The sequence below is a fragment of the Triturus cristatus genome, chromosome 1_2 (genome assembly GCF_964204655.1).
Source record: "Triturus cristatus chromosome 1_2, aTriCri1.1, whole genome shotgun sequence".
NCBI lineage: Eukaryota > Metazoa > Chordata > Amphibia > Caudata > Salamandridae > Triturus > Triturus cristatus.
Window position 1 is genome coordinate 551,018,623 of NC_140580.1, and position 26,995 is coordinate 551,045,617.

Below are 26,995 nucleotides of genomic sequence, written 5' to 3' on the forward strand. Positions count from 1 at the left end.
GTTTCTCACAAATCAAAAGCTGAACACAAAAGAAACTAATCCCTCTTGATTTTTTGCACACCCGCTACACAGAATCTCACAAAAGTCGAAGAGTCGAGGGTGCCACATTGACTCCCACATTCTCAGTCAGCTATACAGCCTAACTAGACATTTAACGTAGACTTGCTAAAATGGAAGAATCCTTTTCAAATCAAAGGCTACATTGGAGCATGGCTCTCCAATTCCTCCAATGGATTTTAGCAGATTTAACATAATTAGAATGACTCTTGTTCCTTTTATTAGTTACTAAATCTCAATATCAAGCATTGTATTATATATTCTTCCAACTATGGTGGAGTCTCCAATCTGGGAACGTTAAAGCAACTTTGAAGAACAAAATGAGCATGAATGACTAACAAATGTGAAACCTAAAACCAGTGCAGCCATAAACAAGAGATAAGCCCCACTCGCTACCATAAAATAAATCACAACTTGCCTTTCTCTTTTCCAATAACTCCCTTCTTGTTGGTGGTGTCCCTGGATCTCTTCATCTTACTTTTTTCATAAACACTTGGGATCGTCAATGGGGTAACCTGGGATCTCCCAGTTGCAAGGTGTACTGCCTGAGGCTTCTGTGCCACTGAAGGGCCCACCAACTCTGGTTTCGGAGCTGCTGAAGCAACTGAGATCACTGCCTGGGGATTCTGTACCGATGAAGAAGCTTGGACAGAACATTGGGGCTTCTGCGTCACCAATGGTGACCCGACTGCTATCGGAGGCATCTGCACTGCTGAGGTAGCCAGAACAGCAGACTGTGGCTTCTGCATGGAGGTCGGTAACACACCATGGTGGACAGGAGGTGCACCCTGCACTGCCGATAGGGCTGGGTCCACACCTTGGGGTCTCTGCACTGCTGAAGAGGGCTTGGGTGCTGCTGGAAGGGCCATTCCTTGGGGTTTTTGCAATGATGATGGAGTCTGGACTACACCGTGGGACTTCTGCACCTCGAAAGGCTCCTGAACCACACACTGAGGTTTTGCCACCACCAAAGGATTGGGAAGCGCAACCTGGGGCTTCTGTACTGGCGAAGGATCCTGGACTAAACCCTGGGGCTTCTCCACCAAAGGTACTACATTCTGGTGCTTTGAATCTGCCATGGGAACCGAAGGACGGAGTGTATCTGGAGGGACCACAGACAGTGACTTTTGCATCACAGCCAGAGCAGACTCCTGGATAGCTATGGTTTTCAGGGGCATTGTTCCAACAGTTTGATGGGAAGACTGTGGTTTCAGAGTCATCGATGTGACCGCTTCATCAGAGGACTGCTTTAGGGGCTTTGAATCGATACATTCCCGGACAGAGTGGGGTCGTGCTTCCATAGAACGCACACTTGACTGGAAAACATCCGACGTCTGCAACACACACTGGGATGTTACCCGGACTGGGGAGTCTGACATGGGTAATGAAGGCTTCTGTGTGTCAATTTGAGGCTTAGGTGTATCAGAAACTTTGTCCTGACTACAGGATGTTTTTTGTGCCTTTCGCAGCAACTCAAATATTTTCAAAACAAGTTCATTTGTTGACTGAGGAATCTTCTGTTTTACAACTTCCCCTCTGATATTTTGTTGAGTGTTTGGTAGGGTTTGTGAAACTGTATTAGCAGGAACCTCTGATTCAGCTGGGTATAACTTTTGTGCCTTTTGTGCAGTAGTTTGCTTTGCTGGCGTGTCACTGCTGAAAACTTGGTTACCCGTTTTCTTGAGATATGTTATTTTGTCTGAACTTGATTGGGCAGATGCCGGTGACTCAGTTTTTCCATGATTAAGCGCCATGAGGTTTATTCCAGATTGAACGTGATCTGCAGGTTTGAACAGATCAGGAGTTTGTCCATTCGTTTGTGTCGTCATATTGTGAACATTCTGAAGAACATCAGCCAGTTCCTGGTAACTGATGCTAGGAGTCTTCTGCTCCACTGATTGCAACAATGATGGATTTAGATTAGTTTGATTAGTTGATGGAAATTCAACTCTCTGCATGGGAGCACTTGGCACACTGGGAGGAAATGAAACTCCTGAAGGGCCATGTGCTGGTGGCCCTCTATCACAGTACATCAGAGGGGGTATTGTCGGAGGCAAGGGGACACTGGGCCAGTAGGATGGAGGAAGAGGAGGAAGAGGAAGAGGAGGAAGAGGAGGAGGAGGAACTGAGGGCGGTGGTGGTGGTAGACATGCACCCCATCCAGGAGGATAGGTATGGAAAGGGCCAGAACCAATAGGAGGTGGTGGGAAAGGCGGTGGCCAAGACAATATTGGTGCTGGTGGGATAGGTACAGTATGAAAAGCATTGGATGATACACAGGGACCCGGTGGAGGTGGTAATGGTGGTGGAAATGGGTACCCTACAGATTGGGATGCTATGGGAGGCCACAGGGCTGGCGGGGGCTCAGTATACAGAGGGCGAGTTGATTGGGGAACTCCTATTGTTGGATAAGACTCTATGGACTGTGAATGTTGAAGGCAAGGGGGTGGTGTTTGGGTATTGAGATAGTCTGCAGGAGGCACCTCTGTTAAGGCATTTCCAGTAGATTCCGGTGCAGGAGATTCTGGGGATTCCAGCACGTCTGGCTCCTGGCATAGCTTAATATTAGCTAACGTAGACCTGGACACTGTAGGTATCTTAGGTTTCATTAAGCAAGGAATTTCTGCCAACTCAGTTGGGAGCTCTGGTAGACTTGGCCACTTATTACTTAAATTCTCATGCTGTTTTTTATCGTCTGCACTTGCCTTGCGTTGTTGCATTCGCATTCTATACTCTTTTAGGCTGAGAGACTTTGGTTTGACATCCTTTGTGTGATTTTGATCAGTTTCCTCTTCTACAGAAGTATTGTCTTCCCCTTCTACCTCAAAAGAAGCACTCTTTTCCCCTTCAACCTCAGAAGTATAATTTGCAACCGGGTCAGCATAAGAATCAGATTTTACTTGACCATCTGATAAGTAAGGTGTTAGGCTATTTATATCTCCATGAGAGATATTTGACGATTCAATCACTGTGTTCGAATGTGTGTGTTCAAAGTGCTCCTTGCTGCCCAGAGTTTCTTCAGAAGGTCCTAGTGCATCAGCATCGACCACTGGTGTCTGAACCCCCTCATTCTCCTCCTTTGGCGATAGTCCAATATCTCTCCCTTTCAGAGGACTAGCTTTTTTATCTAGAGAACTTAAACCAGATGAATTCTCAAGGTTACTTCTAGCCCTGCTTTTCATGACCCGGGATGCCTTTAGTAATTTCAGCTCCATTTGGGATTCTTTTTTAGCCTGTTCCAATTGTTTAATTAGCAAGTCAGACTCTTTCAAAGAAGGATTGCTCAAAGAATTTATTTGATGTGGTCCAGTTTTTTGCAGCTTATTCTCATCACATGCAGTTTCTTGTAGTTGTGCAGTAGGAGAAGGTTTTAGGGGAACATAGACTTGCTTGCTGACATTTTGGCTCTCTTTTTTCTTCTGGCTTTTATTCAACATTTTTGTTGCATGCTTACGAAGGTTACATTTTTTCTTGACAGTCAGAGTACAATCTGTAGCAGTAGTCTCAACATTTTCCGGCAGCTTTTTAAGTGAATCTGACAAATTCCCAAACCCATTTGCACCCTCTGCTTGCAGGATACTAGACTCTTGTCCACCAATGGTTTGATTTTCAGTGCTTGAATCTTGCAACGGTGACTCCTGTGCCATTTCAATACTATGTTTGACTGCAGCTTCTGATTGTTGAGACTCCGTCTGCAGAACATTTTTCATGCAAAAGACTTGAGATACTGAATTTTCCAGAGGTGCCAGATCCTTCAGGTTTAATTCACTAACCTCACCCATCGCAGACTCTTCAAGTGTGCCCTCGGTTTGTACTATGCAATGCATAGTTGGACATGCTGGATCAGTGTATTGTGCAGTCATTTTCTCGTCTTTTCCAAGTTCACAATTTAGAGATAATTTATCAGCTACAAAATTCGGTTCAGTCTCTTCCATTTCTGAATCTTGCATAGAAGCCCCATCTACCTTTTCATGTTCCTCAACCTGACCTTTATGTTCAGCGGATTTGATGTACGCTTGGTTTGCTCCTTCGGATTCAGTCGTATGAGTAGCACCCAGCATTGTATCTTGATTATTCTCTGCCTGGTCTTTACTTTGAAGCTGCAGGGTTGGAATACTGATGTTCAATTCAAGTGTTTGGTTTGCTATTCCAAGTTCACCATTCAGTGACCGTTCCTTGCTCTCAGCCGACTCATGAACTACAAGCTCACCCTGCAGAGGCAGTTTCTGGTCATCAGCGGACGCCATTTTAAACTCAACCTGCAGTTCTTTACTCTTCACTGGTTTTTCCATTCTAATCTCACTCTGCAAAGTAGATTTATTTCCATCTGGTTCCACCTCCTTCATTCCATCACCACTATGCAGGTCCTGGCTCTGTTCAGCCCTCTCTTGAATGGATGCATCTTCTACCATTTGACACTCCTTTATACCAAGAGTGCTCACAGTTATCTTGGAATCCTCTTTTTTTACAGAGCAAATATTTTTTATTGAAAGTTTGTCAGTAAATTTTGGTATCGAGTCCTTCACAAGTGAAGGCGCTGAAAAGCAATCCTCTATTTCTAGCACAACCCCGTTACTTAAAAAGTCTTCTTCCAATTCAGTATTCACAGGCTCCACACACAATGTTCTGCTAGGTATACAGTAAGAATGCATGTATTTCACTAAATCACCAAGGGAAACATTTGCAGTATTTATGATGTAGGGTGTTCCATGCTTCGATTTGGTTTCTTCTGGTCTAAGAGTACTGACACTACTTAATTCATTAATAAAGTCTAATCCCAAGTCCACACAATCAATACTGGATTCAGAGCTAGTGTCATGTTCTGGACTATAGATCTTCTCTTCGCCATCACTTAATTGTAGGGGCACCTCTCTCACTTTCTGGACACTTTTCCTTATACTTTTGACTTGGTTATGCCGGACAGGAGTCGAATTGAGGCAATCAGGAAACATGTCCCAGCTATCTTCAGTTCGGGTTTCACCCTAAAAGTGTAAAACAAAACACATTTCAGGAGAAATCAGTCTACCATGTTAGCTACAGATATTGCTACACCTTGCAGACAGGCAAATACATCCTAAGTTTAATCTTCCAGGTTTACACGGTATAAAATACAGATTATCACATAAAATGCCACAATAGTCAACGGCCAAAAATTATAATGCAAGAAAACACTATTCGTAGCAATCTAAATCATGCAGCAAACAAAAGACAATCTAGGAACCCACCAGTATCTGCAGTAGCTGGTTATAAACTGAAGAAGACAGAACAAAAACACCAAGGTGGACCTACAGGACTCAGTTTTTAGGTTTTGCAAAATGTCTTGCATTTAAAACAAATGAAATAAAAAGGGCTTAGTACCCACCCATTACTTACCTTTACTAACCATTGCCTTGCCCACATGTGGCTCTCACGTCTGTTCACTCATCACTTGCTGTCTCAAAGGCACTAATTTCCTTGCTTCCTATTGTCAGAGCCTCCGCTCCACCTCAGTCTTCCTCCTGGCTTCAATCTTCGCATCTTTATCCGTGGAACCTGGACGAACTACTGCTTGGACTGCAGTCTCTTTTTTTTCTCTCCAACTTCTGACCTGTCCCCTTCCCAAGCATTGCCGCTTTAAGTAGCAATGTCTTGAACCCAAAAACCCAGTCTGAGTGTTGTTTGTTATTTTTTAAGTCTACACTTTTGTGACCGCAGACGCATACGTAACTTTTGCCATGACGTGTACTGCACATGGACAGGAACAAAAAGGCATCCCGTACTGCAGTTTTTAGTATTTACATGCCACATGGGTGCAGCTGCTAGGTTCCTGTACTCTGCAGGCTGTTTTTAACCCACCCCTAGTCAGCTTTCAGACGTAATTTTTAATTTACCCCACCCTACTTTTTAATCCACTCCCTGCTTCTTTGCTTTATTCAACCCTATGGTCTCCCCCGCTGTTCATCATTTGTTTCCAGATGTCAGTTGTTTGCGTCTTACTCCCCCCCTCTACTTCGCCTAACTTTCTAAAACCATAATAAAACCACCCCATCAAAAATGCAGCACACGCCAGAATTTAGTTGAAGCTCTGTATTTGGAAGCCAAGAGGACTGTCAAGAACATGGGTGTGTAGATCTTTTAAGTCTTATATTGTTAGGAGTTGGGATGTTGGTTCCGGGATGGAAACCCTGATTGCTCACGGGGTGTGTGTGGGGAGTATGCTTTTTAGAAGGGGCTGCAATGGAAATGTAGTGTGTAGACGTATGCGTATGGCAGCTGTGGCTTGCACTGTGTCCCAAGGAGCACCCCCCGTTTCTTTATCATGGAAATTGAAGTACGTATTAAGAAAGATCTCTTGCTTCGATCGGTTATTTTTTTACTGCCAGATGCCACAGTTTCAGATCTTACAGCTGCGAGTAAGAAAAAGCTCAGTTCTGAACACATTGTCTCGTTCCGAAGAATTCCCCATGTGGTCTGCGCCAGAATTTAAAAAACATGATTTGTTTGGAGTGTGTGAAGGGGTGTTCTGCAGCAACAGGGAACATTACAGAGAGAAGAATCGGAGTGAAACTTCGCAGCTGCAACTCAGCCTGGGCTCAAGAGTTTATAGCTCAGTTCTCGACTGTGCAGCCTTCGGGGCACTGGAATCATGAAGAGTCCATCAGACCAACACTCTCAGCACGCACCTGCCACTCTCGGAGCAGAGTTCAGTTGAACACCACTCTTTGTGTACAGTCTGGCTAGTTTTCAATCATAAAAATGTCATTCATTGAGATGTGTGGACTGCACTCGTCCACACTAGGGACACTGGGCTGCCCTGCTGGAATCTGGGCGAGTTTTTGGGTGCTGAAAAAGAATGGCTGGAAGGGGGGGGGGGGGCGCGAACACAGGCTTTGATTGCTTTGCATCAGCTGTCAAAACAGTATTTCTATGCGTAGTGTGCATTATTTTACAGCTCACAATAAACAGTTGGGATGTATAGACAGACCGTCTGTGGCGATCAAGACACTTTAGGCTTTGTATCCACAATGATTGATTTTAAATACATGTGAATAATCTGAAATATCCGTTTTCTCCTTTCAGGAAGATTTTCCTTTAACAGTTACATTCAAATGCATTACAACATGGCGCATTCATAGCTTCTTTTACTAAATGGCAGATTGGACGTCAATGTTATTTGCGATTTAAATTACCACCCTTATTTGAATTTAACACGTGGCATTCAAGTGCCTGCCCCACTGCCGATATCTTACCCGTTGTCACCAAGGAACACTGCTTTCTCAACAGCATCAATTGTGCTTTTTAGGTTTCGCCTACACAGTGCTTACGAAATATTTTATAAAATAAATTCAAAAACCCATTAGATTTCGCATAGACGAAACCTGCCTTTGCCAATGCTTGTTCTGCTTTGTAGTTACCGTTTTCAAATTTAAGATTAAGGGAATGGCTACAGGTGGTAAACCGATGAAATGGGAACGGAAATGCAAACGTGTATTTTCAGCAAGCTCCAATAGATGGCGGTGACATGCAGCAAATGTTTCCCTCCAAGCTATCTTTGCCGAACAAGGTTCAGTTGCAACGACAGACTTAACACGAAAAAAAACTCCATCAACCAGAGATGTTAAATGCTTTGGGAACTAGAAACCTTAAAGCCAGAAGATGCGAGTGCGCATAAAAAAAAAAAAAAAAAAAAACATCTTTCACATACCTATTCAACATTTACGGTGACTAGTTAAAGAAAGTAAGGTAAAGCGTTCACTAGAGTAAAACGAACAGTTGGGGTTATACTAAACATACAAACATACATATACATATACAAAAATAATGGCTAATTGAACACAAATCGGTGAGTAGCTAGCATTACACATTCGAGTAATAAACTGTTCCCGTGTCCTAAAACCATCACTTTCGTGAAGTCGTGGGTTTGAATTCACAAATTTACATTAGCTGAACTAGGACTCTGCATATTTCGCTTCTTTTTCAGCAGTTTTACTACCTAGGAGAAAGGTTTCCATTTTGAGGGAGTATACCTAATTATACTCTACTCCGAAACACAAACCCACATTAAACCAAAACCAGTTTAAATGAGGCACACAATTGCTACATTAGGCTCCTTGATGCATCTGCCTCCGGGCAATTACCATAATCCAAAAGCTCACTATTCCAATAGAATCTCAAATGCCAAAAGATCCACTATAGTAGACAACATTCTCAGATTTACACAGAATGCACCCATGCAACCGATCCTCAAGCACAAAATGTAACTCCAAAGAAGACTACTGTATTGCCAAAACTAAAATGCGGGTGACTGGTTTCAACGAACACTCGGAGTCCAAAGCAAGATGGATCGCGCCTGCGCACAAAAATAAAAATCATCCTACACTTACAACAGTTACCATGAACTTGCTGGAAAGCCATTAGAACCTTGCCACCACACACTTTCAAGAACTACCTACTACTGAACGCAGTCAAAATACGCACGAGAAACCATTTCTTCACCAACAGCAAGATTCCAGCTTTGCTGAAGGAAGTCTACTTAAGACTAATCATCAAGCAGAACAATCTACTATGCCACTCTCAAATGGCCATTTCCTTGGGAAAGTGACATCTTCAATTTTTCTGAAGGGAATAGGCTGCTATCAGACCAAGAGAAAGGCTGCCACCGAGGGAGAGGTGCAGAATCATCATCAGCTTTATCATTGCACTTCTGCTGCCACTCCTGGGTACTGCTAGTATTCAGATTACTCTTCATTAATGTGAGCAAGCATTTTTTTGTAAAAGCGCTCCATGCCATGCTTTCACTTTAATGGCGGCCGCGCTCTTTTCTTTAGAAGAGGCTTGCTGTAACCTGAATACGGCAAGCAGAGCCTAAAGGAAGGGGCACGGCCACCATTTAAGTGAAAGCATGGTATGGGGCACTTTCACTAGGCCTGGGCAGGATACTCTTCACGGCGTTTCCTGCACTCTGCAGAGCTCGGAGTGTAGAAAACTCTGTTCCAAGTTGAACAGCTGAGTTTTTTCCCGCTTGCATTCGCCAACGGTAAGTTGCGAGTACGAGCTGCTGCTCGGGTAGAATTTCTACTCTAGTGTCAGGAAGATCAGCGCAAACTGCAGTTTACGCTGCACTTCGCCACTTGCGGAACTCCGCAGAGTTCTCAAGGCCTAGCTTTCACCCAAAAATAAAACCTCCAAAGATTTTTTTAGTGCAGCCGCTATAGTTAAGAAGACTAGCCACCATTACTGAAAAAAATATAAAGGGGAGGGGCGTTCTGCATTGTAGGCAAGCACCTCGTGGGTGGAGTGGGAGAAAATCATACTAAGCCTACTAATCAAAAGCAACGATTGAGAAAGGATAGTAACAGGAGACAAGTGAAAAGAAAGGCGGCAAGTGGGCGGAGCATCAAGTCCATTTCTGAATACAGCATGCCTCGCAGAGCATGCGCTGCCCAGGCTCGACCTAAAAAGGACAGTGAGAATGAGATGGACTGGTGCATACTTTGAAAAACTTAAAAATCACGTGCAGACATCACTAAACCCCTCTTGGTCTTTGAGCAGAGATGAATCTACACATTGCAAACAAATCTATATGGGTAAATGACACTCTTGGGGGTCATACTACAGTATAATCTCTAGGTTCTTTGGGGAACTTGCACCTAATGTAATCCATAACAGAGCAACCAGAAGAATGGATGGCTGTAGACTAAGATTTCATAATTAGCAGTACCTGCATTGTGGAATTAACTAGAGGTCTCATACATACATGACCCTGAGGTTACCTGCCCTGGGTCCTGCTGAACGAGGTTCCCCTGTCTAAACGATAAACACTCTTCATTGTGATGAGCCATACTCTCGCTAAGTTCCCCACCTATTAACACTGCATGACATTCCCTGGCCAAATCAAAACAGATTAGAAAAAAAATGCCCACCTGGCATTAAGAATGTGTCCAATCTTTGTAAGAGGTATGGTTTGACAATTTTACTATAGATATGTGGGCTCCCAGCCTTTTGAATAGCTAACTGGCTTTCTCAACGTGTCACGTGCAATGCCTGGCTCTCATTTCTTAGTAATGGTCAGGGCTCCACAACGTCTTAATGGGAGATGAGAGGATAAGATCCACCATCATTTTCTCCCCTGAGGCAGCCGGAAGAAGCAAAGAAGGGCTGACTTTGCAATCCTGTAATATATCGAATAGTTTACCTGTCGGTGTAGTTTTGCAGCTTGAAGATCTTTCTGGATTCACTATGCTGTGCATTATTCCGCGATCTTGTGGTTGGGTCCGGATTCGTAGTCTTTTCTTTCTTTTTTTTGTAGCCCAGGTGGGCGGCGACGAACCACCATTTGGTGCACCTCCCGTGACGTCGTCGTGCTTCCTGAGGAAGTCCCACCTTTGGGGCGCCATCTTCGGGTTCTTTTTTCCTTTTTTTTTTTTTTTAAACCCTAGGCGATTGATTAATCCTTCTTGTCCATTTTTCTGTACGTTTTCATTTCTTTCGAACTTTTCCATTTTACCCCCTCTTCCTCCAGCCTCATCTTCCTGGTGGAGGTGGGTGGGTTCGCTAGTGAATCCAGAAAGATCTTCAAGTTGCAAAACTACACCGACAGGTAAGAAACTATTCGTTTTGCAGCATGAATCTTTCTGGATTCACTATGCTGTGCATAGACTTTGTAGCGGTTTTCCTAATTTTGTGGCGGCTGGGTGGTAGATGAGCGTTGGTCGTTGAAAATGTGCTGAAGCACCTTCTGTCCAACCTGTGCTTCCTTGTTCATCTGAATGTCCACGCAGTAGTGTTTCGTGAACGTGTGCACAGATGCCCAAGTTGCCGCGAGGCATATGTCCTGGATGGGCGTGTTCGCCAGGAAGGCCACGGTGGCCCCTTTCTTCCTTGTGGAGTGAGCCTGAGGCCCCTCCGCTAGCTCCTGTCCAGCCTGTTTGTGGCAGAATTGAATAGTGAGGGCAATCCACCTAGCGATGGTGCCCTTAGTTACTGGCCTACCCATGAAGCTAGTAGCAAAGGACACAAACAGCTGCTTCGACTTCCTGAGTTCCTTGGTTCTCTCAATGTAGTGCATCACCGCTCTTCTTGCGTCGAGGGTGTGCAGGGACTTTTCTGCGTTAGAAGTCGGGTTTTGGAAGAAACTTGGTATCTGAATACTCTGATTCATGTGGAACGCCGACACCACCTTGGGCATGAAGTGTGGGTCTGTTCTCAGGACTATTCTGTCCTTGTGAATCTGAATGTATGGTTCCTGTAGTGTTAGAGCTTGAAGCTCGCTCACCCTGCGTAGTGAGGTTATGGCCACCAGAAAGGCCGTTTTCATCGTCAACATCTGCAGTGTGGCCTTGTGAATGGGTTCAAACGGTGCCTTCATGAGCTCCGTCAGAACCACGTTCAGATTCCATGCCGGCGGCGGCAACCTTTTCGGGGGGGGGGGCCCATCCTTTTGGCTCCTTCCATGAATCTCTTCACCACCTGCGAGGTGAAGAAACTTCCACCCTTTTCACCTCTGGTGTAGGCCACGATTGCCGCTAGGTGTAGCCTTAGGGAGCTCGAGCAGAGGTTACTCCTTAGAAGGTGTGTGAGGTACCTCAGTACTGTTGAGTCTCTTGTCATTCTGTTTTGCAGGCCCTTTTTCCTGCACCACACAGTGAATCTCTTCCATTTTGCACTGTAGCATTTCCGTGTAGTTGGTTTCCTTGCCTCCCGTAGCACTCGCATAGTGCTCAGAGGCAATCTTAGGTGTGCGAACTCTAGGTCTTCAGGAGCCATGCCGCCAGGTTGAGGGTCTCTGGCTCTGGGTGCAGGACCTCTCCGTTTTGCATGGAGAGCAGGTCCTTCCTCCTCTCGAACCTGTGTGGATTGCCTTGTGCCATTTCTTGAATTTGTGAGAACCATGTCTGCCTCGCCCACTGCGGAGCCACTAGGATCAGAGTCATGTTGCTGGTTCTGCACTTGTCGAGCACTCTGTGCAACAGGGGTATCGGTGGAAAGGCGTAGGCAAATGTCCTCGACCAGCTTATCCATAGGGCATTTCCCTGGGATTGCTGATCTGGTTGCCTGGACGCGAAGCTTTGGCATTTTGCATTGTGGCGTGTTGCAAATGGGTCTATTGTGGGAGTTCCCCATCTCCGGAAGAGTTTCTCCGTTTCCTGGCCATTGAGCTCCCACTCGTGCGATGCCGAGGTCTGCCTGCTTAGCCAGTCTGCCTCCACATTGTCCTTCCCCGGTAGGTGAATTGCCAGTAGATCTATCCTGAGAGGTATGGCCCATCTCCAAATCTCCTGAGCTAGAGAGGAGAGAATGAACGACTGTGTCCCCCCTGGTTTGTTGATGTAGAACATTGCCGTGTTGTTGTCTGTTTGGACCAACACCCTCTGGTTGTACAGGTGCCTCTGGAATGCCTTCAGGGCTAGCAGGATTGTTTTCAACTCGAGGTAGTTGATATGGCGAACCGCATCTGCTGGAGCCCACAGACCCCTCACTCTGAGGTTGTCCATGTGCGCTCCCCATCCCTTTTGCGATGCGTCCGTGGTAATGGTCATTGTTGGGATTGGTGGTGTCAGGCTTCTTCCTGCTGTCATGTTGTCTCTGTTCCACCAAGTTATCTCCTCCTGCACTGCGTGCGTAACAACCACTAGATCCTCCCAACTTCCGTTTGCTTGTGACCATTGCTGTTGTAGCCATTCCTGGAATGGTCTCATGTGCAGGCGTACATTCGGCACCAGCTGGATACACGACGCCATCATCCGCATCATCTTGCTCACAGCCCGCACTGTCAGAGCTCGCCCCTTCTGGTAGAGCCGCGTCTCCTTCAGTAGTGCATCTGTCCTCCTGTCGCTGGGCACTACTGTACTGTTGAGGGAGTTGATTTTCGCCCCCAGGAAAATCTTCACCTGTTCCGGTTCCAGCGATGACTTCCCCCAGCGGATCGAGAACCCCAGATTCGTGAGGGTGTTTGTTACGTGTTTTGCGTGCCTCTCGCGTGAGTTTGCCTTGACCAGCCAGTCGTCTAAGTAGGGGTAGACATGGATTCCCTGACTTCGCAGGTGGGCCGCGACCGCCGACAGGCATTTTGTAAAGACCCTTGGTGCCGATTTTAATCCGAAGGCCAGGGTTGTGAACTGGTAGTGTTCCTGCTCGATGTTGAATCTCAGAAGGCCCTTGTGTCTTCTGTTTATTGGGATGTGCAGGTAGCCATCCTTGAGGTCCACGGTGACCATGAAGTCCCCGTCTCTTATTTGGGGCAGTACCTCCTGCAGCGAAGTCATTTTGAACTTCTGCGTTCTGATGAACTTGTTTAGGTAACGCAGGTCCAGGATGGGTCTGAGGTTTCCGTCTACTTTCGGGACCACGAAGTAGTTTGAGTAGACCCCTTTGTTGCGTTCTCTGAACGGCACCGCCTCTATGGCTCTCTTTTCTAGAAGTTTCCGTGTTTCCTCTCTGAGTAGTGCCAGTTCTTTGGCCGATCTCTGCCTTCCCTTTGGTTTCCTATTTGGAGGTCTTTTCTCCAAATCTACGCAGTATCCGTACTGCATGATGTTCCGTATCCACTTGTCTGTGGTTATACGCCGCCACTCCTGAAAGTAGAACCTCAGTCTTCCGCCTACTGGTGTTGTATGCTTGTAGGCTTTTGAATAGTCTCTTCCCCCAATGTTACTTTTTTGCGCCTCACCCTTGGGGGCATGACGAGGGTAGGCGTCCTCTTGCGTGCTGAGTCACTTTGAGGAGGGCTGCTCGCCCCCTCTCCTCCTTTGGCCACGTCCGTTCCCTCCCGCGAAAGGACTGGCCCCGAGGTTGGTACTGCCAGTTTTGCTTCTGTTGACCTTGTCCGTGACTTTCACCCTGCTGACCCTGCTGGAACGTCTGGTGCGACGGCCCCTGCTGGCTTCCTCCCCTACCGTAGGGTCTCCTCGAAGGATTGCCTCGCCTCATTCCCCTCAGCTGTAGGACCCCCATGGACCTCGCCGTTTCGTTTTCTTTTTTCAGCTGGGTGAGCTTCTCGTCCACTGTTGCTCCGAACAGTGTCTCTCCGTTGAAGGGGGTGCCAAGGATGTTGTTCTGCACCTCCGGTTTGAATCCCGAGATTCGTAGCCCTGCATGCCTTCCCTCGGTGACCCCTATGGCCATGAGTCTTGCTGAAGTCTCTGCCCCGTCCACCGCCGTCTTTATACAGGAGTTGGCGATGTTCTTGCCTTCGTCTATCAGGTGTGAGGCTCTCTGGCGGTATTCTTCGGGGAGGTGCTTTACTAGCTCCCCCATCTCGTCCCAGTGCTGGTACTGGTGTCTATTGAGGAGTGCATTGGAATTCGCCATGCGCCAGTGCATTGCGGCGTTCCTCTACACCTTTCTTCCTGTGAGGTCTATCCTCCTGCTCTCCTTATCAGGTGGTGGGCCCGAAGTTGCTGGTACGTTGGCCCTTCTCCTGGCCGTGGAAGCTATGATGGAGTCGGCGGTCACGCTACCCTTGATGTAAGGGGGGTCCAGGGAAGAGTGCTTGTATTTCTTCTCTGTCCTGGGCGTGATCGACCGGCAGGTCGCTGGTTCCTTGAAGGCTTCTCTCCCCTGATTCACCACACTTTGTAGCATGGGGAGGAACTGGCTCCTTGTCTGGATGGGGAGCAGGGTCTAGAGGAGAAAATCGGCTTTCGGCTTCTCCTCGTCGAGCTTGACGCCGAAGGCTGTCGCTGCGCTCCTGACCACCATATTGTACACCCCGATGTCGTCTGGTGGCGAAGGCCTCGAAGGGTACGTGTCCACGGGCTCCTCCGGGTTTTCGGTGTCGAGATCCTGCCATTTGATGTTGTGGCTGGTAGATGGCGCCGAGTCGTAGAACGACTGTTGGTCTTCTTCCCCGGCTTCTCATAATAGGTCTCGTCTTCCTCTTCGAGATCCCTTGTTAGGCCTTCGGTGTCGAATTCGTCCTCGACGACGTCCGCCGATGAAACCGTTGGAATCTTGAATTCCTTCATCTTGGCGTCGAACTCCTTCCTTTGAAGGATGTTCTCCATTTCGGCCTCGAGCCGCCTCTTCTTCTCCATCTCGGAGATGCTTTCGGCGTCGACCGCGGGTCTTTTCGATGAAACTTGCGTCGACGTCGACCGTTCTTTCAGCGGCGATCGGCCCGTTTCCTGGGTTGTCTTAGACGACCCTTGCTTTTCGGCGTCTTTCGGCACCAGGGAGTCCTTTTCTAAGGATCCGCTCGGCCTCTTGTCCATGGTTCCCCCTTTGGTCGTCGAAGTTTTCGGCGCCGGGGCTCCCTTCGTGGACTTACTCTGATTTTCTTGAGTCACCCTCGTGTTTGAGGTACTTTGTTTTGCGCTCGACGATTCTCTTACCTAGTCTTCTTTTTTCTTGTCGGTCTCTACGACCGTGAAGTTTTCGGCTGTCTCGGCGACGTTGTCCTCGTCGTCCGTGGAGAGGCCCAGATCGTAGAGCGACGGGGCCTTACCCTTGCCATCCATGCTGGCGTTGGCTCTTCTCTGCCGATCTCTCACCCTGAGCGTCTTCGGCGCGAAGGCTGAGCAGGCGTTGCAGTCCTTACTCTGGTGTTCGACCGGTAGGTAGAGGTTGCAGACCGGATGCTGGCCCTTCTGCGCGATCTTGTGGTGGCAGTTTGGGCAGAACTTGAATGGCGTCTTGTCCATTGCGCTCAGGGCCTCTGAGTGCGCATTCTCCAAGGTCGAAGAAAAAGGGCACTGAACCTCCTTTCTTCGCGCTCCTGATGAAATCTCTTCCTTTCCTGTGATATTCTGTAGTCTTTATCGACGAAACTCGCTTTTCTTTCTTCTTCCTTAGAGTGTAATTCTGGAGCTTCCCGATGACGATTCAGACCCAACGGCGGAAAAAAGAATCTGAAGACGGCGCCCCAAAGGTGGGACTTCCGCAGGAAGCACGACGACGTCACGGGAGGTGCACCAAATGGTGGTTCGTCGCCGCCCACCTGGGCTACAAAAAAAAAACAAAAAAAAACCAAAGAAAAGACTACGAATCCGGACTCAACCACAAGATCGCGGAATAATGCACAGCATAGTGAATCCAGAAAGATTCACGCTGCAAAAATATATTTTTTGATAAATACTCCGGTAATATATATATTTTTTTAAATAAACAGTGTACACAGCTGTGATATTGGTGGCGCACCTGGAAAGGAGTAACTACGTGGCATGTCACACGCTCATCCTGGCAGTCAGTACTACTAGCAGAGGTGGACTGGGACTTAAATTCCTAGCCACATTTCAAGACGCGTTTCATCACGTGGCAAATCACACACCAGTCCCAGAACCAGCACGGTGAGGCCGGGGTCTTTATAAACAGATCGCTGCTCCCTTTGCCTGTAGCAGAGGCAAGGGGGGGTTCTGAGACACAATGTACCTTTTGGTGTAGTAAGTGAGAGTATGAGACCGCTGTAGGAGCATGATTTGAAGTGTGTGAAACGGGGCAATTACATATTCCTGTAGCGCAATACTTGTACCGAATGGGTGACTGAGAAAAACAAAGGGGGAGGGGGAGGTCACTACTCTTCCCTAAAATACATGTTGTAACAGTGTATTGACCATTTAGTCGTCAGGGTTATAAGGTAGTAAGAACCCTTTATGACTGCAATTGTGGTATTAAGGTATGTCTGTAGTGAGCATGAAGTTTCGAATGCGGTGTTTACCGCCTGTAAACCTACTACCACGTGGTCTGTTACGCCTCTGGAACAACTTGTAACACTGCACTGGGAACTATGCATCCTTAAGAAGCCCTTGTGGGGCAGTGATTGGTGCGCTCCAAGAAACCATGGATGAAAAGTGGCATTACGGAATATCTGACAACTATGACCTTTATATTGGTGTGTGCAGGATAATCCCTTAGGTGGCCCTTTCAAAGAAGGTTGTAATGCAATAGTGGGCTGTATGAGAGGGGATTCCTTTTAAGAACGTGGTGGCAGGGACAGATTAAACATATGTAACCTCTAACCGTGTACTGCTAGAATAGCATGTTTTTACCCATGATACAAGTGTGACTGCAAGATCACTTTGGCATATGGTATTTACTCATTTGTTGCTGTGAATTCCGATGGGCCCAAGTTACATTATGGTTACACCGTGTTGTGTATATCGCCCCCTCCTTGACCAGGAAGCCTAAGGATAATCTCTATGACATGTGTAGATGTAAGTTTAATATTCACCTGGATAGTGACAACAATTATGTTCACAGTGAATTGTGTTGCACGAGCATTCTCACATGTCACGTGTTATTGTTGCAGGGGCATGCCATGCATGGTCACCTGAATGCCCATTTATCTTGAATAACGTTTGTGTGCCTCATTTTGGAAAGCTTGTAAATAAATACTTCAGTTTTTTTCTCTTTATCATAATAGGTTCATCTGACCTGTATCCCAACTCAGGTAAGACTCTCGTGATTAACTTTTGTTTTTTTTAGTATAAAAAAATAAAAGACTCAGCTGCATTGCACCAGGTTAGTTAGGGATTCCTGGCCCTGAAGAATGCCCCAAATCCATTGGGGCTACTGAGTAGGGCAGAAACCGGTCAGCCTAACAGATGGTCCGAGCCCTTGCCATCAACCCACCACCTCGCCTCTGTTTTTAAGATATACCTTTAGTCCTCTATGAATAGAGGGGTTACACTGAGGAACCACAAGGTAGTTTTAATTTTCCGATCTGGATCCCTCCTTTGTCCAGTAGCTTTTTTCTAAGAACTCTCTCCTGATCAGAGTTCAGCATGAGGTGGAGTCTGCCCTGGTGGCACTGTCGTACCAGGGTGGAGTGAGGTCACTGATGATGAAGCACGATACAAATGTGTGTGAGGACTCTTCCATAAGGATGGACTTCCCTAGGCACCTAGACAGTAATTCTGTTTTGTCCATGTAGGACTTTGACTTGGTCTCCTAGTTGGGATCAAAGTCACGTATAGCTGTATAGCTACCATACTTTTTGCGATTGTGTCCATCAGAACAAATGGCGATTCTCTCACCTCCCCATCTCCACTTGCGTGATTAGAGTACCCTAATAATGTTTTTAAATAAGAGTGCCAATCAAACTACATAACCTACACGTTTGGAAGTGTGTTTTTGTAGAAAGGTGAATGATATGATCACTTGCTATAAGAGCGAGATCAATAAAAAAAAATGGAATTCAAGACGAGAATACATTCTTGTTAACTATATATTAACATTAATATAGGCCAATTATATGTAGCTTTGAATACAGTATTACTTCAATAAGGCTTTTACAGATTGCAAAATGTAGTTCCTTATAACAGCCCTGACAACAAGGAAGGTAGAGACTAGGGTTTAATGCAACTTGTCTTGTAAGAAAACAGAGCTGAAGTGTTGCTATCTGGCAGACATGGAAACAAAGTAGTACCCAACCATATTTAATTAAGTTTACCCTCATTTGACAAATTGCTTACCTTTCCAAAGGCTGCAACGCTCCCATTAGACTTGAACAGCTTATGCTCATCCACAGTAAGGATACTGTGGTCTGGAGGGGACCTTGAAAGGTTAAGAAACCTTTGTAACTGTTACATGAGACAAAAACAAACATCAGAATTTCAAGCAGATAGGCACTATCACATTGCTGATTAAATTTATGAACCTTAGTAAAATATGAGCTACAACTTCCCAATAGTTAACTGGTAATCTCATCCTTGCTTAAGACCCTTCCATCTGCCAATCATTGTACCTCACACAGCAAAAACATACACCAAAAACATAACTTAACATGCCTCCCCTAGCCCATCCTTTCAATGTGACCACTCCACAATCCATCTGCCAGTATGCTAGTGGTTCGATGTATTTGTAGACATCTAAGAGAAAATAGTGAAAAGGACACCTGCTAGGAAGGTATTTAACATTCAAACGCGGATTGTGGCAACCAGATTACTCAGAAATAATCTAGATTGATGGACATGTTCAATGTATGCAATATTTCAAAGATTGTGCAGGAAGATACCATTGCAGGTCTAAGACCAACCTAGACAATCTAATGGATCTGCATTGCAGGCCGCCATGAAGACTGCATATATGGAGAACTGACATTTTATACGATAATAAGAACACATTATGCATTTGGGGCCCAAATAGCTGCCAAAGCAGGAGCAAATTGTTTTGAGTAGTAAGGATATCTTTAACCAAATATATCATGACTACTTCCAGAAGCAGGGGCTTAAGGGAACAAAAGCAACATACAGATGGGCATCCCTCCCTTTAGATGAGTAAAAATGCATCAAAGCAAGGACTGACTGGGAAAGTCATGTGAAATAAGCCTTAAAGAAACAGGCTTTTTGTAGGATACACATTTTACACAAAGCTAAAGACTTTTAGTAGATAACACTTGATGCTGAACTTACAGAGCTGTCACGATCCCTCTGTGAAACTAACAGTTCAGTGTCCGGAATAGAGTCGAAAGGAGACAGATTCTCATCATCTGCATTGTCCAAAATCTCAGTTAGTGCAGTCAAAAGTGATAGCTCATTTTCGTCATCAAACCGGCTTTTACTCTGAAAGACGGAAGGAGATAGATATTAAATACAGGCCAATGGTTAGATTTTAGGTACATAACCCACACATCTGCTATTCAGACAGAGGGGAACAGACAGAACTTATCTCCCCCCCCCCCCCCCAAAAAAACATCAAAATGATTAGTGACACCAAGCCAAAAACAAAGTGGAATGACCACACCCACCAGAATAAGGTTAGCAACAAATCCACAAACATGGCTAACTTGCCCAGTCTCTTGTCCTTTGTACGGGCAACCTTCAAGCTCTAAACTATTCTATAACAAATCTGCACTCAACCAACATCGGGAAAAGAAATGAAATATTTAAAAAAAATCAACAAAAAAAATCAAGCATTTAAAATGTATCACAGGAATAAAATAAAACAAGCATTGGCATAGCCAATAGGTCTCACCCTTGGGACCTTATAAGTTTTTAGCCATGCAGCGCACACTCCCCAATCACATGACCACCCACTCCAACATTACATAGCACACTGGGACTAGTAAGACCAATCTTATAAGAAGGAAAGTGAACAGACAAGGCCTACTCTTGTTTACAAATAACAAAACTGGAAGAATCGCATCAGACACGGGTCAACCTAAAAACCTAAGCAGTCTTCAGATAGAAAAAACTGTATAAAACTGTCAACAACCACAGACGCTATTTGCCCTGTTGGTGCTAGGGTGGTTCCCTTGCAATGGTTCCCATCAGAAAAGCAAGTCAAAGTTGATGTTCTTGGACCATCCAAAGGTGTTCCATCAGAAGAGGTCTACAGAAGTTACCAGCTGCCAATTGGCCACAAAAGCCAAATTAAGGTACTTGTCCCTGACCCATCAACATAAGGTGCCAAGGAAAAAAAGATAAGATATTTACTGGCAGACAGTGTCAAGCTCTGGGAAAAGGAAGCCCAACAATATAGAAGATCAACTAAACTGGTAAAGACTGACAAATGAGCGGCATATTTTATTTTAAACAAAGGTATGCCTCTTCTCAACAGTGCTGCAAAGATGTAATGCTAAGCACAGATATTTCGCTTAGGGGTTTTAAGCCACACCCTTAATTACATTGGCCACGCCCCTTTGAGACCCCTCCAGCGGGGGCTCTTTCACACTCTGAAGTACTATGTGAAGGGCTGTCCATTGTAGTGCAGAGACAAAGGCAGGGCCTTTGGGATAAGATGGGTGGTCTGTGCCTGGCTCCAGACACTGTCTTGTGGGCACTGAAGACATGTCTGTGGTATTTGAGGAAGGGGCTGGCTCCAGGAGTTGTCCAACGGGCACTGAAGACAGGACGATGGCATGAGAGGACCGGGCAGGGGCTGGCTCCATTCACTGCCCTACGGTGTCCACATGTGATGGAGGGGCTGTGGCTGGCTCCAGGGACCGTCCTATGGGCATGTGTCTGTGGCATGTGGTGGAGGGTCTGGCTCCGCAGACCGGTTTATGGGCACTGAAGACAGGTTTCCGACAATCGAGGGTGGGTCAAGAACCTTTTCAAGGTCTGCACGAAGGAATATTCATAGGGCGCGGAGAATGCCCCCCATGTCTTCAATGCAGAAAGTTGTGCTTAAAAACATGCTTTCATATTTTGAGCAAAAAACCCTGAACCCTCCTCTCATGCACAAGTAGTTGGGACAGAGACTCTGCATCATAGTTAAAAGGCCGGGGGGGGGGGGGGGGGGGGGGGGATCCAGTACAGAGCCGATTTTATTTAATTAAGACTGAAGGGGAAAGCTGGAGACCCCGAAATTCATCTGAGCAAATGAGCACACACGTGCCGGCGGATGGCCGTTCGCCAGGGATGCCAAGTCACGCGACACCTCAAACCCCTTTTGGCTTTTACCCAACAGCACTTTCGGACTCGAAAGCCCAAGTCAACCATGCAATATAAGCGGTCCGCCTGGGAAAATAGACATAGCTTATGAAGGAGAGTGAAACTACAAGTCCCAGAATGCAAAGTAGTGTTGAGTGAAAGCCCGACTGATTGGATGTGTCACATAGTGGGGGCAGTTACGGAGCCCCCAATTCTAGGTTTGTTTATCTAGAACTGTGCGGGGGTTGCAAGGACCAACTTTAATCAAACAGTTGCCGGCCAGCACAGGTGTGAGCTGGTCCTACGTCACGAGAGTGACGTTCGGTCACAGGCATCAGGCATGCGATCCACTATGGATCAAGGAAACGAAAACTACAGGTCCCAGCATGCTTCGTGCGGCTTGTGTTTTAATACATTTCATGCCTCATTCCACATTTCATGTCTCATTCCACATTTCAATCTGTGTTGTGCCCAAGCCAGAGACTCATTCCGCCGAAGTTACAAAATGTCCACATATTGTCGTTAAGCAAACACCATACCAGATCTGGTAGCTAAACACCCCGCCTGCGGACTGTGGGAAAGTTGTTTCATATTTACTGCAGCCCTTTGAACAAACAAACACCTGAAAATGTGCTTTTGTGTCACATTTTTTTTGGTCTCTAACCTAATATCTGGGGGTGTTGCAGTCCCGCAACCTTCTACTTTCAGTGCTACTGGGAACCGGGGTGCGCGACACTAATTCGCCTTGCGAAAAGTAGTTATAGGTAAAAGCTCTTCCTGCCATCGGGTTACCCCAAGTGGCCCAAAACGCAAAATGCAAAACGCGCTTGTGTTCTGTACGAGAATGTTTTTTGCCAGCTCCGCTTCTTAACATGAAGAGCGCTGAAAGGAGGAGCGCATTCTTTGTCAGAAAGGGTTCAAGGGAGATAGGCAGAAACCCCGAGGCCTGGCAGGAGCGAGCTCGGGGGCAGAGGCTGTGTGTGAACTAACCCCCGTACATAGGGGCACGGACTTGTTTCCAAAGAGGTGCCAATAAAGGGTGTCTTGGGAAATATAAGGCTGTGTTAACAAGCACAGAATCTAAACCAGTGGAGCGCGCACACCACAGAGGAGCGGAGGCGAGGGAGCATGGCAGCAAAGCAAACGTGCGCTAATTATAAACACATGTTTATAATTAAAACGAGATGCCGCTGCTGCGCGTAACAGACACCAATAGGCCATGGGCGGTTACATTTCTAAAGGAAGCTGGGACATGCACCCGCCTTTCACCAATTGCGTGCTGTCTTTTTAAAAGACGCACGCAAAAGCCAATTGCAGCCGACCAAAACAAAAGCACACGCACAAGCGTGTGGTCAGCTTTCAGAAGCCCCTACATGAAGTCTCGCTGCACAAGTAGTGCTGCGCACTGCATCGCTAGGTGCGAGACCTAAAAAGGAAGCTTTACTTTGGTACACCAACTTTAGCACTCAAGTGGGCTATATTTTAGGCAAATGTGCACAAGTGCATAATCAAAATGCCACCCATCGCACATAGTCAAGAGCCAAATGCTGGAGTGGACTAACTGCCCTCCTGCAGTATCGCGTGGTGGGCGGAAGGAAAATGTTCAATGAAGCTTGATTAGACCGATGTATAAAAAGGGCTGACCATAAGCTCCTGTATGTAACATTTTTATATTCCGCTTCAACTCGAGGCTGGATAAACAGTCAAAGCTATCCAAGTGAGCCTAAAAATGCTTACGGACAGTCCCTTAAGTTTTTCATGCTTTCCCCCCCAACCTACACAAGCATACAACTGCAAACAGCATACCTCGCTCTGGCTGCCTGCACCCTCGATGATAGAAATGATGGTGGGATCAAGGTAACCACGAAAAGTACCCAAGAGTTCACTTGTGTCAAACGATGACAGGCCAAGGTCAGATATCCCACTGTAGCTCCCATCTTCCTCCAAGGCGTGGCACTAGAAAAGGAAAAAAAATAATCAAATTCAGCAAAGCTTAGTAAATAAAACACTGGATAAAAGACAGTAAGCTTTAATATGATGGAGATAGACCAATATTTAGCTATTTTTCCATAAACTGTGCAAATATGCACATACAAATGAGAACAGTCAAAGGTATTTAAACAAGCATTGGCATAGCAAATAGGTCTCGCCTTTGGGACCAGCTCCATAACTAAATACTTATAAGGTCCCAAAGGCGAGACCTATTTGCTATGCCAATGCTTTTTTTTTTTTGTTTGTTTTTTTAAACGTCCACACCTTGTTCAAGTAAAGTAAAAAGATTACATGTTAAGAAAAATATGACAAATTGAGCAAAACCGTTGAAGGATTTAATGTAATACTACTGCGAAGGGTAATTCTTGGCCCAAAAACGAAATGTCTCACAAAGAATAAGTCATTCCACATATTTTTGTGAATGAAACTAGCCAAACTCAAATAGTTCTTTGGAGATGTGTTTCGCAGACAGACTTCATTAATGGAGAGGGATCAGCACAGGGGTTATTACTGTTCTTTGCCCATCCTGCCTTCCGAGTACTGCTCCTGGTGGTATACTACCAACTAGACTCATTCACCTTCTAGCCAGTCCTAAAAGCCATTATTCCACTGCCTCGCTAATCCTGGGAAAGTAATGAATGAATGCACTGGTTATTTATCAAACATCAAAACTGCAGTCTTAAATCCAATTAAAAATGAGTGGGTTTATGGAAAAACGCACATGGGTTTTTGAAATTAAATCCCAAGCTTCCACCTTCAGATGGGTAGAAGTTTATGCTTTTAATTTACTTTCTGAAATATGTATTTACAGTGTAGTGACCTGGCATATTGTGTGACTAACAACGTTCTGCACTAGGTGCACAGTATATCCGGTTTCCTAGTCCCTAGAGGTAGATATTTGTAACTGCCCTTACTTTCTCTAGCAACCTTAATGTTGCCATATGTAAAGCGGATTTGTAGTAGAATTGGCTTTAACTTGTATATTGCTACTAAGTTTTTGAAATAGTCTGCACACATTAATGAAACAACTTCGGAATAAATAGAGGGGTTCTTAAAAGTGTGGCAAAATAATCTGTGGATGAATATTTTTTAAAAGCTGCTAAGGATCTCGCGGTTATCTGAGGTTTCCTTGGTAGAAAACAGAGGAATATTTTTTTTTATACACGGTGCAGTGTTAGCTCACTGCTCTAATCTCCTAGATGCAGGTGCGCTACAGCAAAGGCTGCACGGACAGAGAAGGAATGGGCCTTTCAAGTAAAACTATACTATGCAAATTTCTAAAGCACATGGCTACCCTAAGGCTTCCCAGCGCTAGCCGTACTAAGGTTAGAACACCTGTGCTGAGCAGGGATCCGTATGAATAGATGTTAATTAATTGGGAAATATACATGTTCTTAACAGTTTCCTGAGCAGCTACCGTCCATAGCTCGATAGGCAGCGAGTTCCATAGTTTTGGAGCAAGATGGGGGAAGGAGCGGCCACACAGACTGTGGACGAGCCGGTTTAGCCGTCCTTAAGCCACAGAAGAGTTGCAAAGTACCACAAAAATGAACAAACAGTGGCTGTGTACCACTTAGCATGGAGTCTCGCAGTTCCTGGTGACGTGTTCAAGTACCTGGTGGCACCTCCTATCCATTCCCCTGTGAGGGGGTAATAAATGCTCCGTGGCCTGCGGGGCCTCTTTTTTACTGTAGCAGCGTTTCCTTTTATTTACAACCCAGCAGGGTGGAGGTGGCTTGGCAGAGCTGTGCCTGCTTCCAGTATTCGGGTGGCAGGAGGCGCTCTACGGCAGGAGTTAAGAGCATCGACAGCTGCGTGTGTCCATGTACGGCGATAGTGGGGGCGCCGCATGCCTGGCTCGAAGGTGCCTGGACGAGTTGCGGTGATAAACAGCAGAGAGTGGGGTGAAGTTGTGTTGCCAAAGTTGTGTGTGTGTGGGGGGGATTGGGAGGGTTGGATTGCTTTGGCGGAGCGGTTTGTCATAAATAGCACTTAATATAATGGCTGCTCTATATAATGGCTGCTCTAGTCAGTATCAGGGGGGGCGAGTGCATCCCAGAAATACAAATCGGCGAACCGTGCCAGCCAGGAGTGAGGTGCATTGGCAGAGCTGTGTGGAAAGGCGAGCAGGCTGCAGGTCAGGATGGAGGTGCTTTGGGAGAGTAGTATGCGAGTCCAGATCTGCAACATCAGGGCTGCACCAAGTTGGCATTGAGAGGTGCGCGGGCCTCTGGTGGAAACTCATACTACTTGCGCATGGGGAAGGGGTGACATCTCTTCAACGATTTATCTCACTGCGCCCATCCCTACCCCACTGCTCTGTGCTCCTGGCTGCATAGATCGCCTTTTAAAACGTGTCTGTTCTCTCTACTCTCTGCCATAGATCTGCCACTGGGATTGGAGATTAATTCCACCCTGCAGGGGGTTGTTTACTTCATCAAGTAAGTGTGGAGGGTCCTCGTGCTTTGTGGCGTGGGCCTGTGGCTCTGGGTGGAAGGAGTGAATCGGTGCGCGTAGCCTGAGGCAGGCGCGGCGTCTGCTTTGCAGAGGAGTGCTTGGTGTCATGCGCCATGCGATCCCGTGATTCTTGAAATGTAAAGGGAGGCGGTGTTTGCAGTGCAGGTGCACCCTGTGGTTCCCCCAAGCCAGTGTTGTGGGAGTGTGAGTGTGTGAGTACATTTACGATGGTAATTGTGACATCTTTTCTGAACAGAGTTTAGGAAAAACAAGCATGGAAATATAAAGCACTATATGTAAACACGGCTTGTTCCATTTGTGGGAAGCACGAGGCACTTGATATAGGTTGGAGGGAATGGACGGTGGCAGGGAGAAGTGGCAGCATGGTGGAGAAGCCCTGCACGTTAGGGTGGAAAAATGGCACTGACCATTGGTAAGCTGTCAGACACGCTTTGCCATTGGCAGGAGAGCTACAAAACTACCCATTCACACAAAACACGTAGGGAACAGAGACTGACCTCTGAAGAGAGAAAACTTGTAACTTGTGTTGAAGGAGCTGGCATTTGCTAGTGCTTGAGGCAACGAAGTAGTCAGAAAAACAAGCACGGTGTGCGCGCACTGCAGGAATGCGAGGTATGCAGCTGGCACCCGGCCGCGCTGCTGCTCGCTCCTGAGGATCCTAGGCCAAAGAAGGCAGGACATGCACCCACCTTGGGCCAATTGTGTGCTGTCTTTCTTAGAAAGACAGCACGCAAACCCAATAGCAAGTGATAAAAAGCACACACACGAGCATGCGTTTAGAATTTAAATGCCCTAACTAAATGTCCCGCAGAGTAGCGCATGTGCACTGGCTCAGGCGAGACCTAAAAAGCTACATCTGACGTGTGTTCAACTGAAGCCGCAATTCTTTCAAATGAAAGGACCCTTGTTCGTTTTTTGTTTTACATTTAGGGAGCAGCAGTGAAGTGGACAAATGGCAACTCATGCACTCAATAGCATAGTGAAAATCCGGACCAAAAAAAATACAAAAGTGGCATTAGCTATTAGACGACAGTCTCACTTAAACATCTTTCATGCACCATTCAATAATTCAAGACTTCAGAATAATTTACTGGGGTAAGGCAACCAAGCAACTTATCTAGCACAAAATCCCTCAACTTCCCATCTGATACAACGCTCGCATAAGGCCCTCAGATCTT

At 46.2% G+C, this 26,995-nt stretch overlaps 1 protein-coding gene across 1 annotated transcript in view; it reads right to left on the bottom strand.

The window, feature by feature from the left end:
• The window catches only part of PPRC1 (PPARG related coactivator 1), a 119,717-nt gene that overhangs the window by 67,657 nt on the left and 25,065 nt on the right, over window positions 1-26,995 (bottom strand). Inside the window, exons 2-5 of the mRNA XM_085606421.1 lie at window positions 23,154-23,303; window positions 19,386-19,535; window positions 18,447-18,554; window positions 476-5,039 (exon numbers count right to left, since the gene is read on the bottom strand). Coding sequence (XP_085462547.1) covers window positions 476-5,039; window positions 18,447-18,554; window positions 19,386-19,535; window positions 23,154-23,303 — 4,972 coding nt within the window. The remainder of the gene's footprint in view (window positions 1-475; window positions 5,040-18,446; window positions 18,555-19,385; window positions 19,536-23,153; window positions 23,304-26,995) is intronic.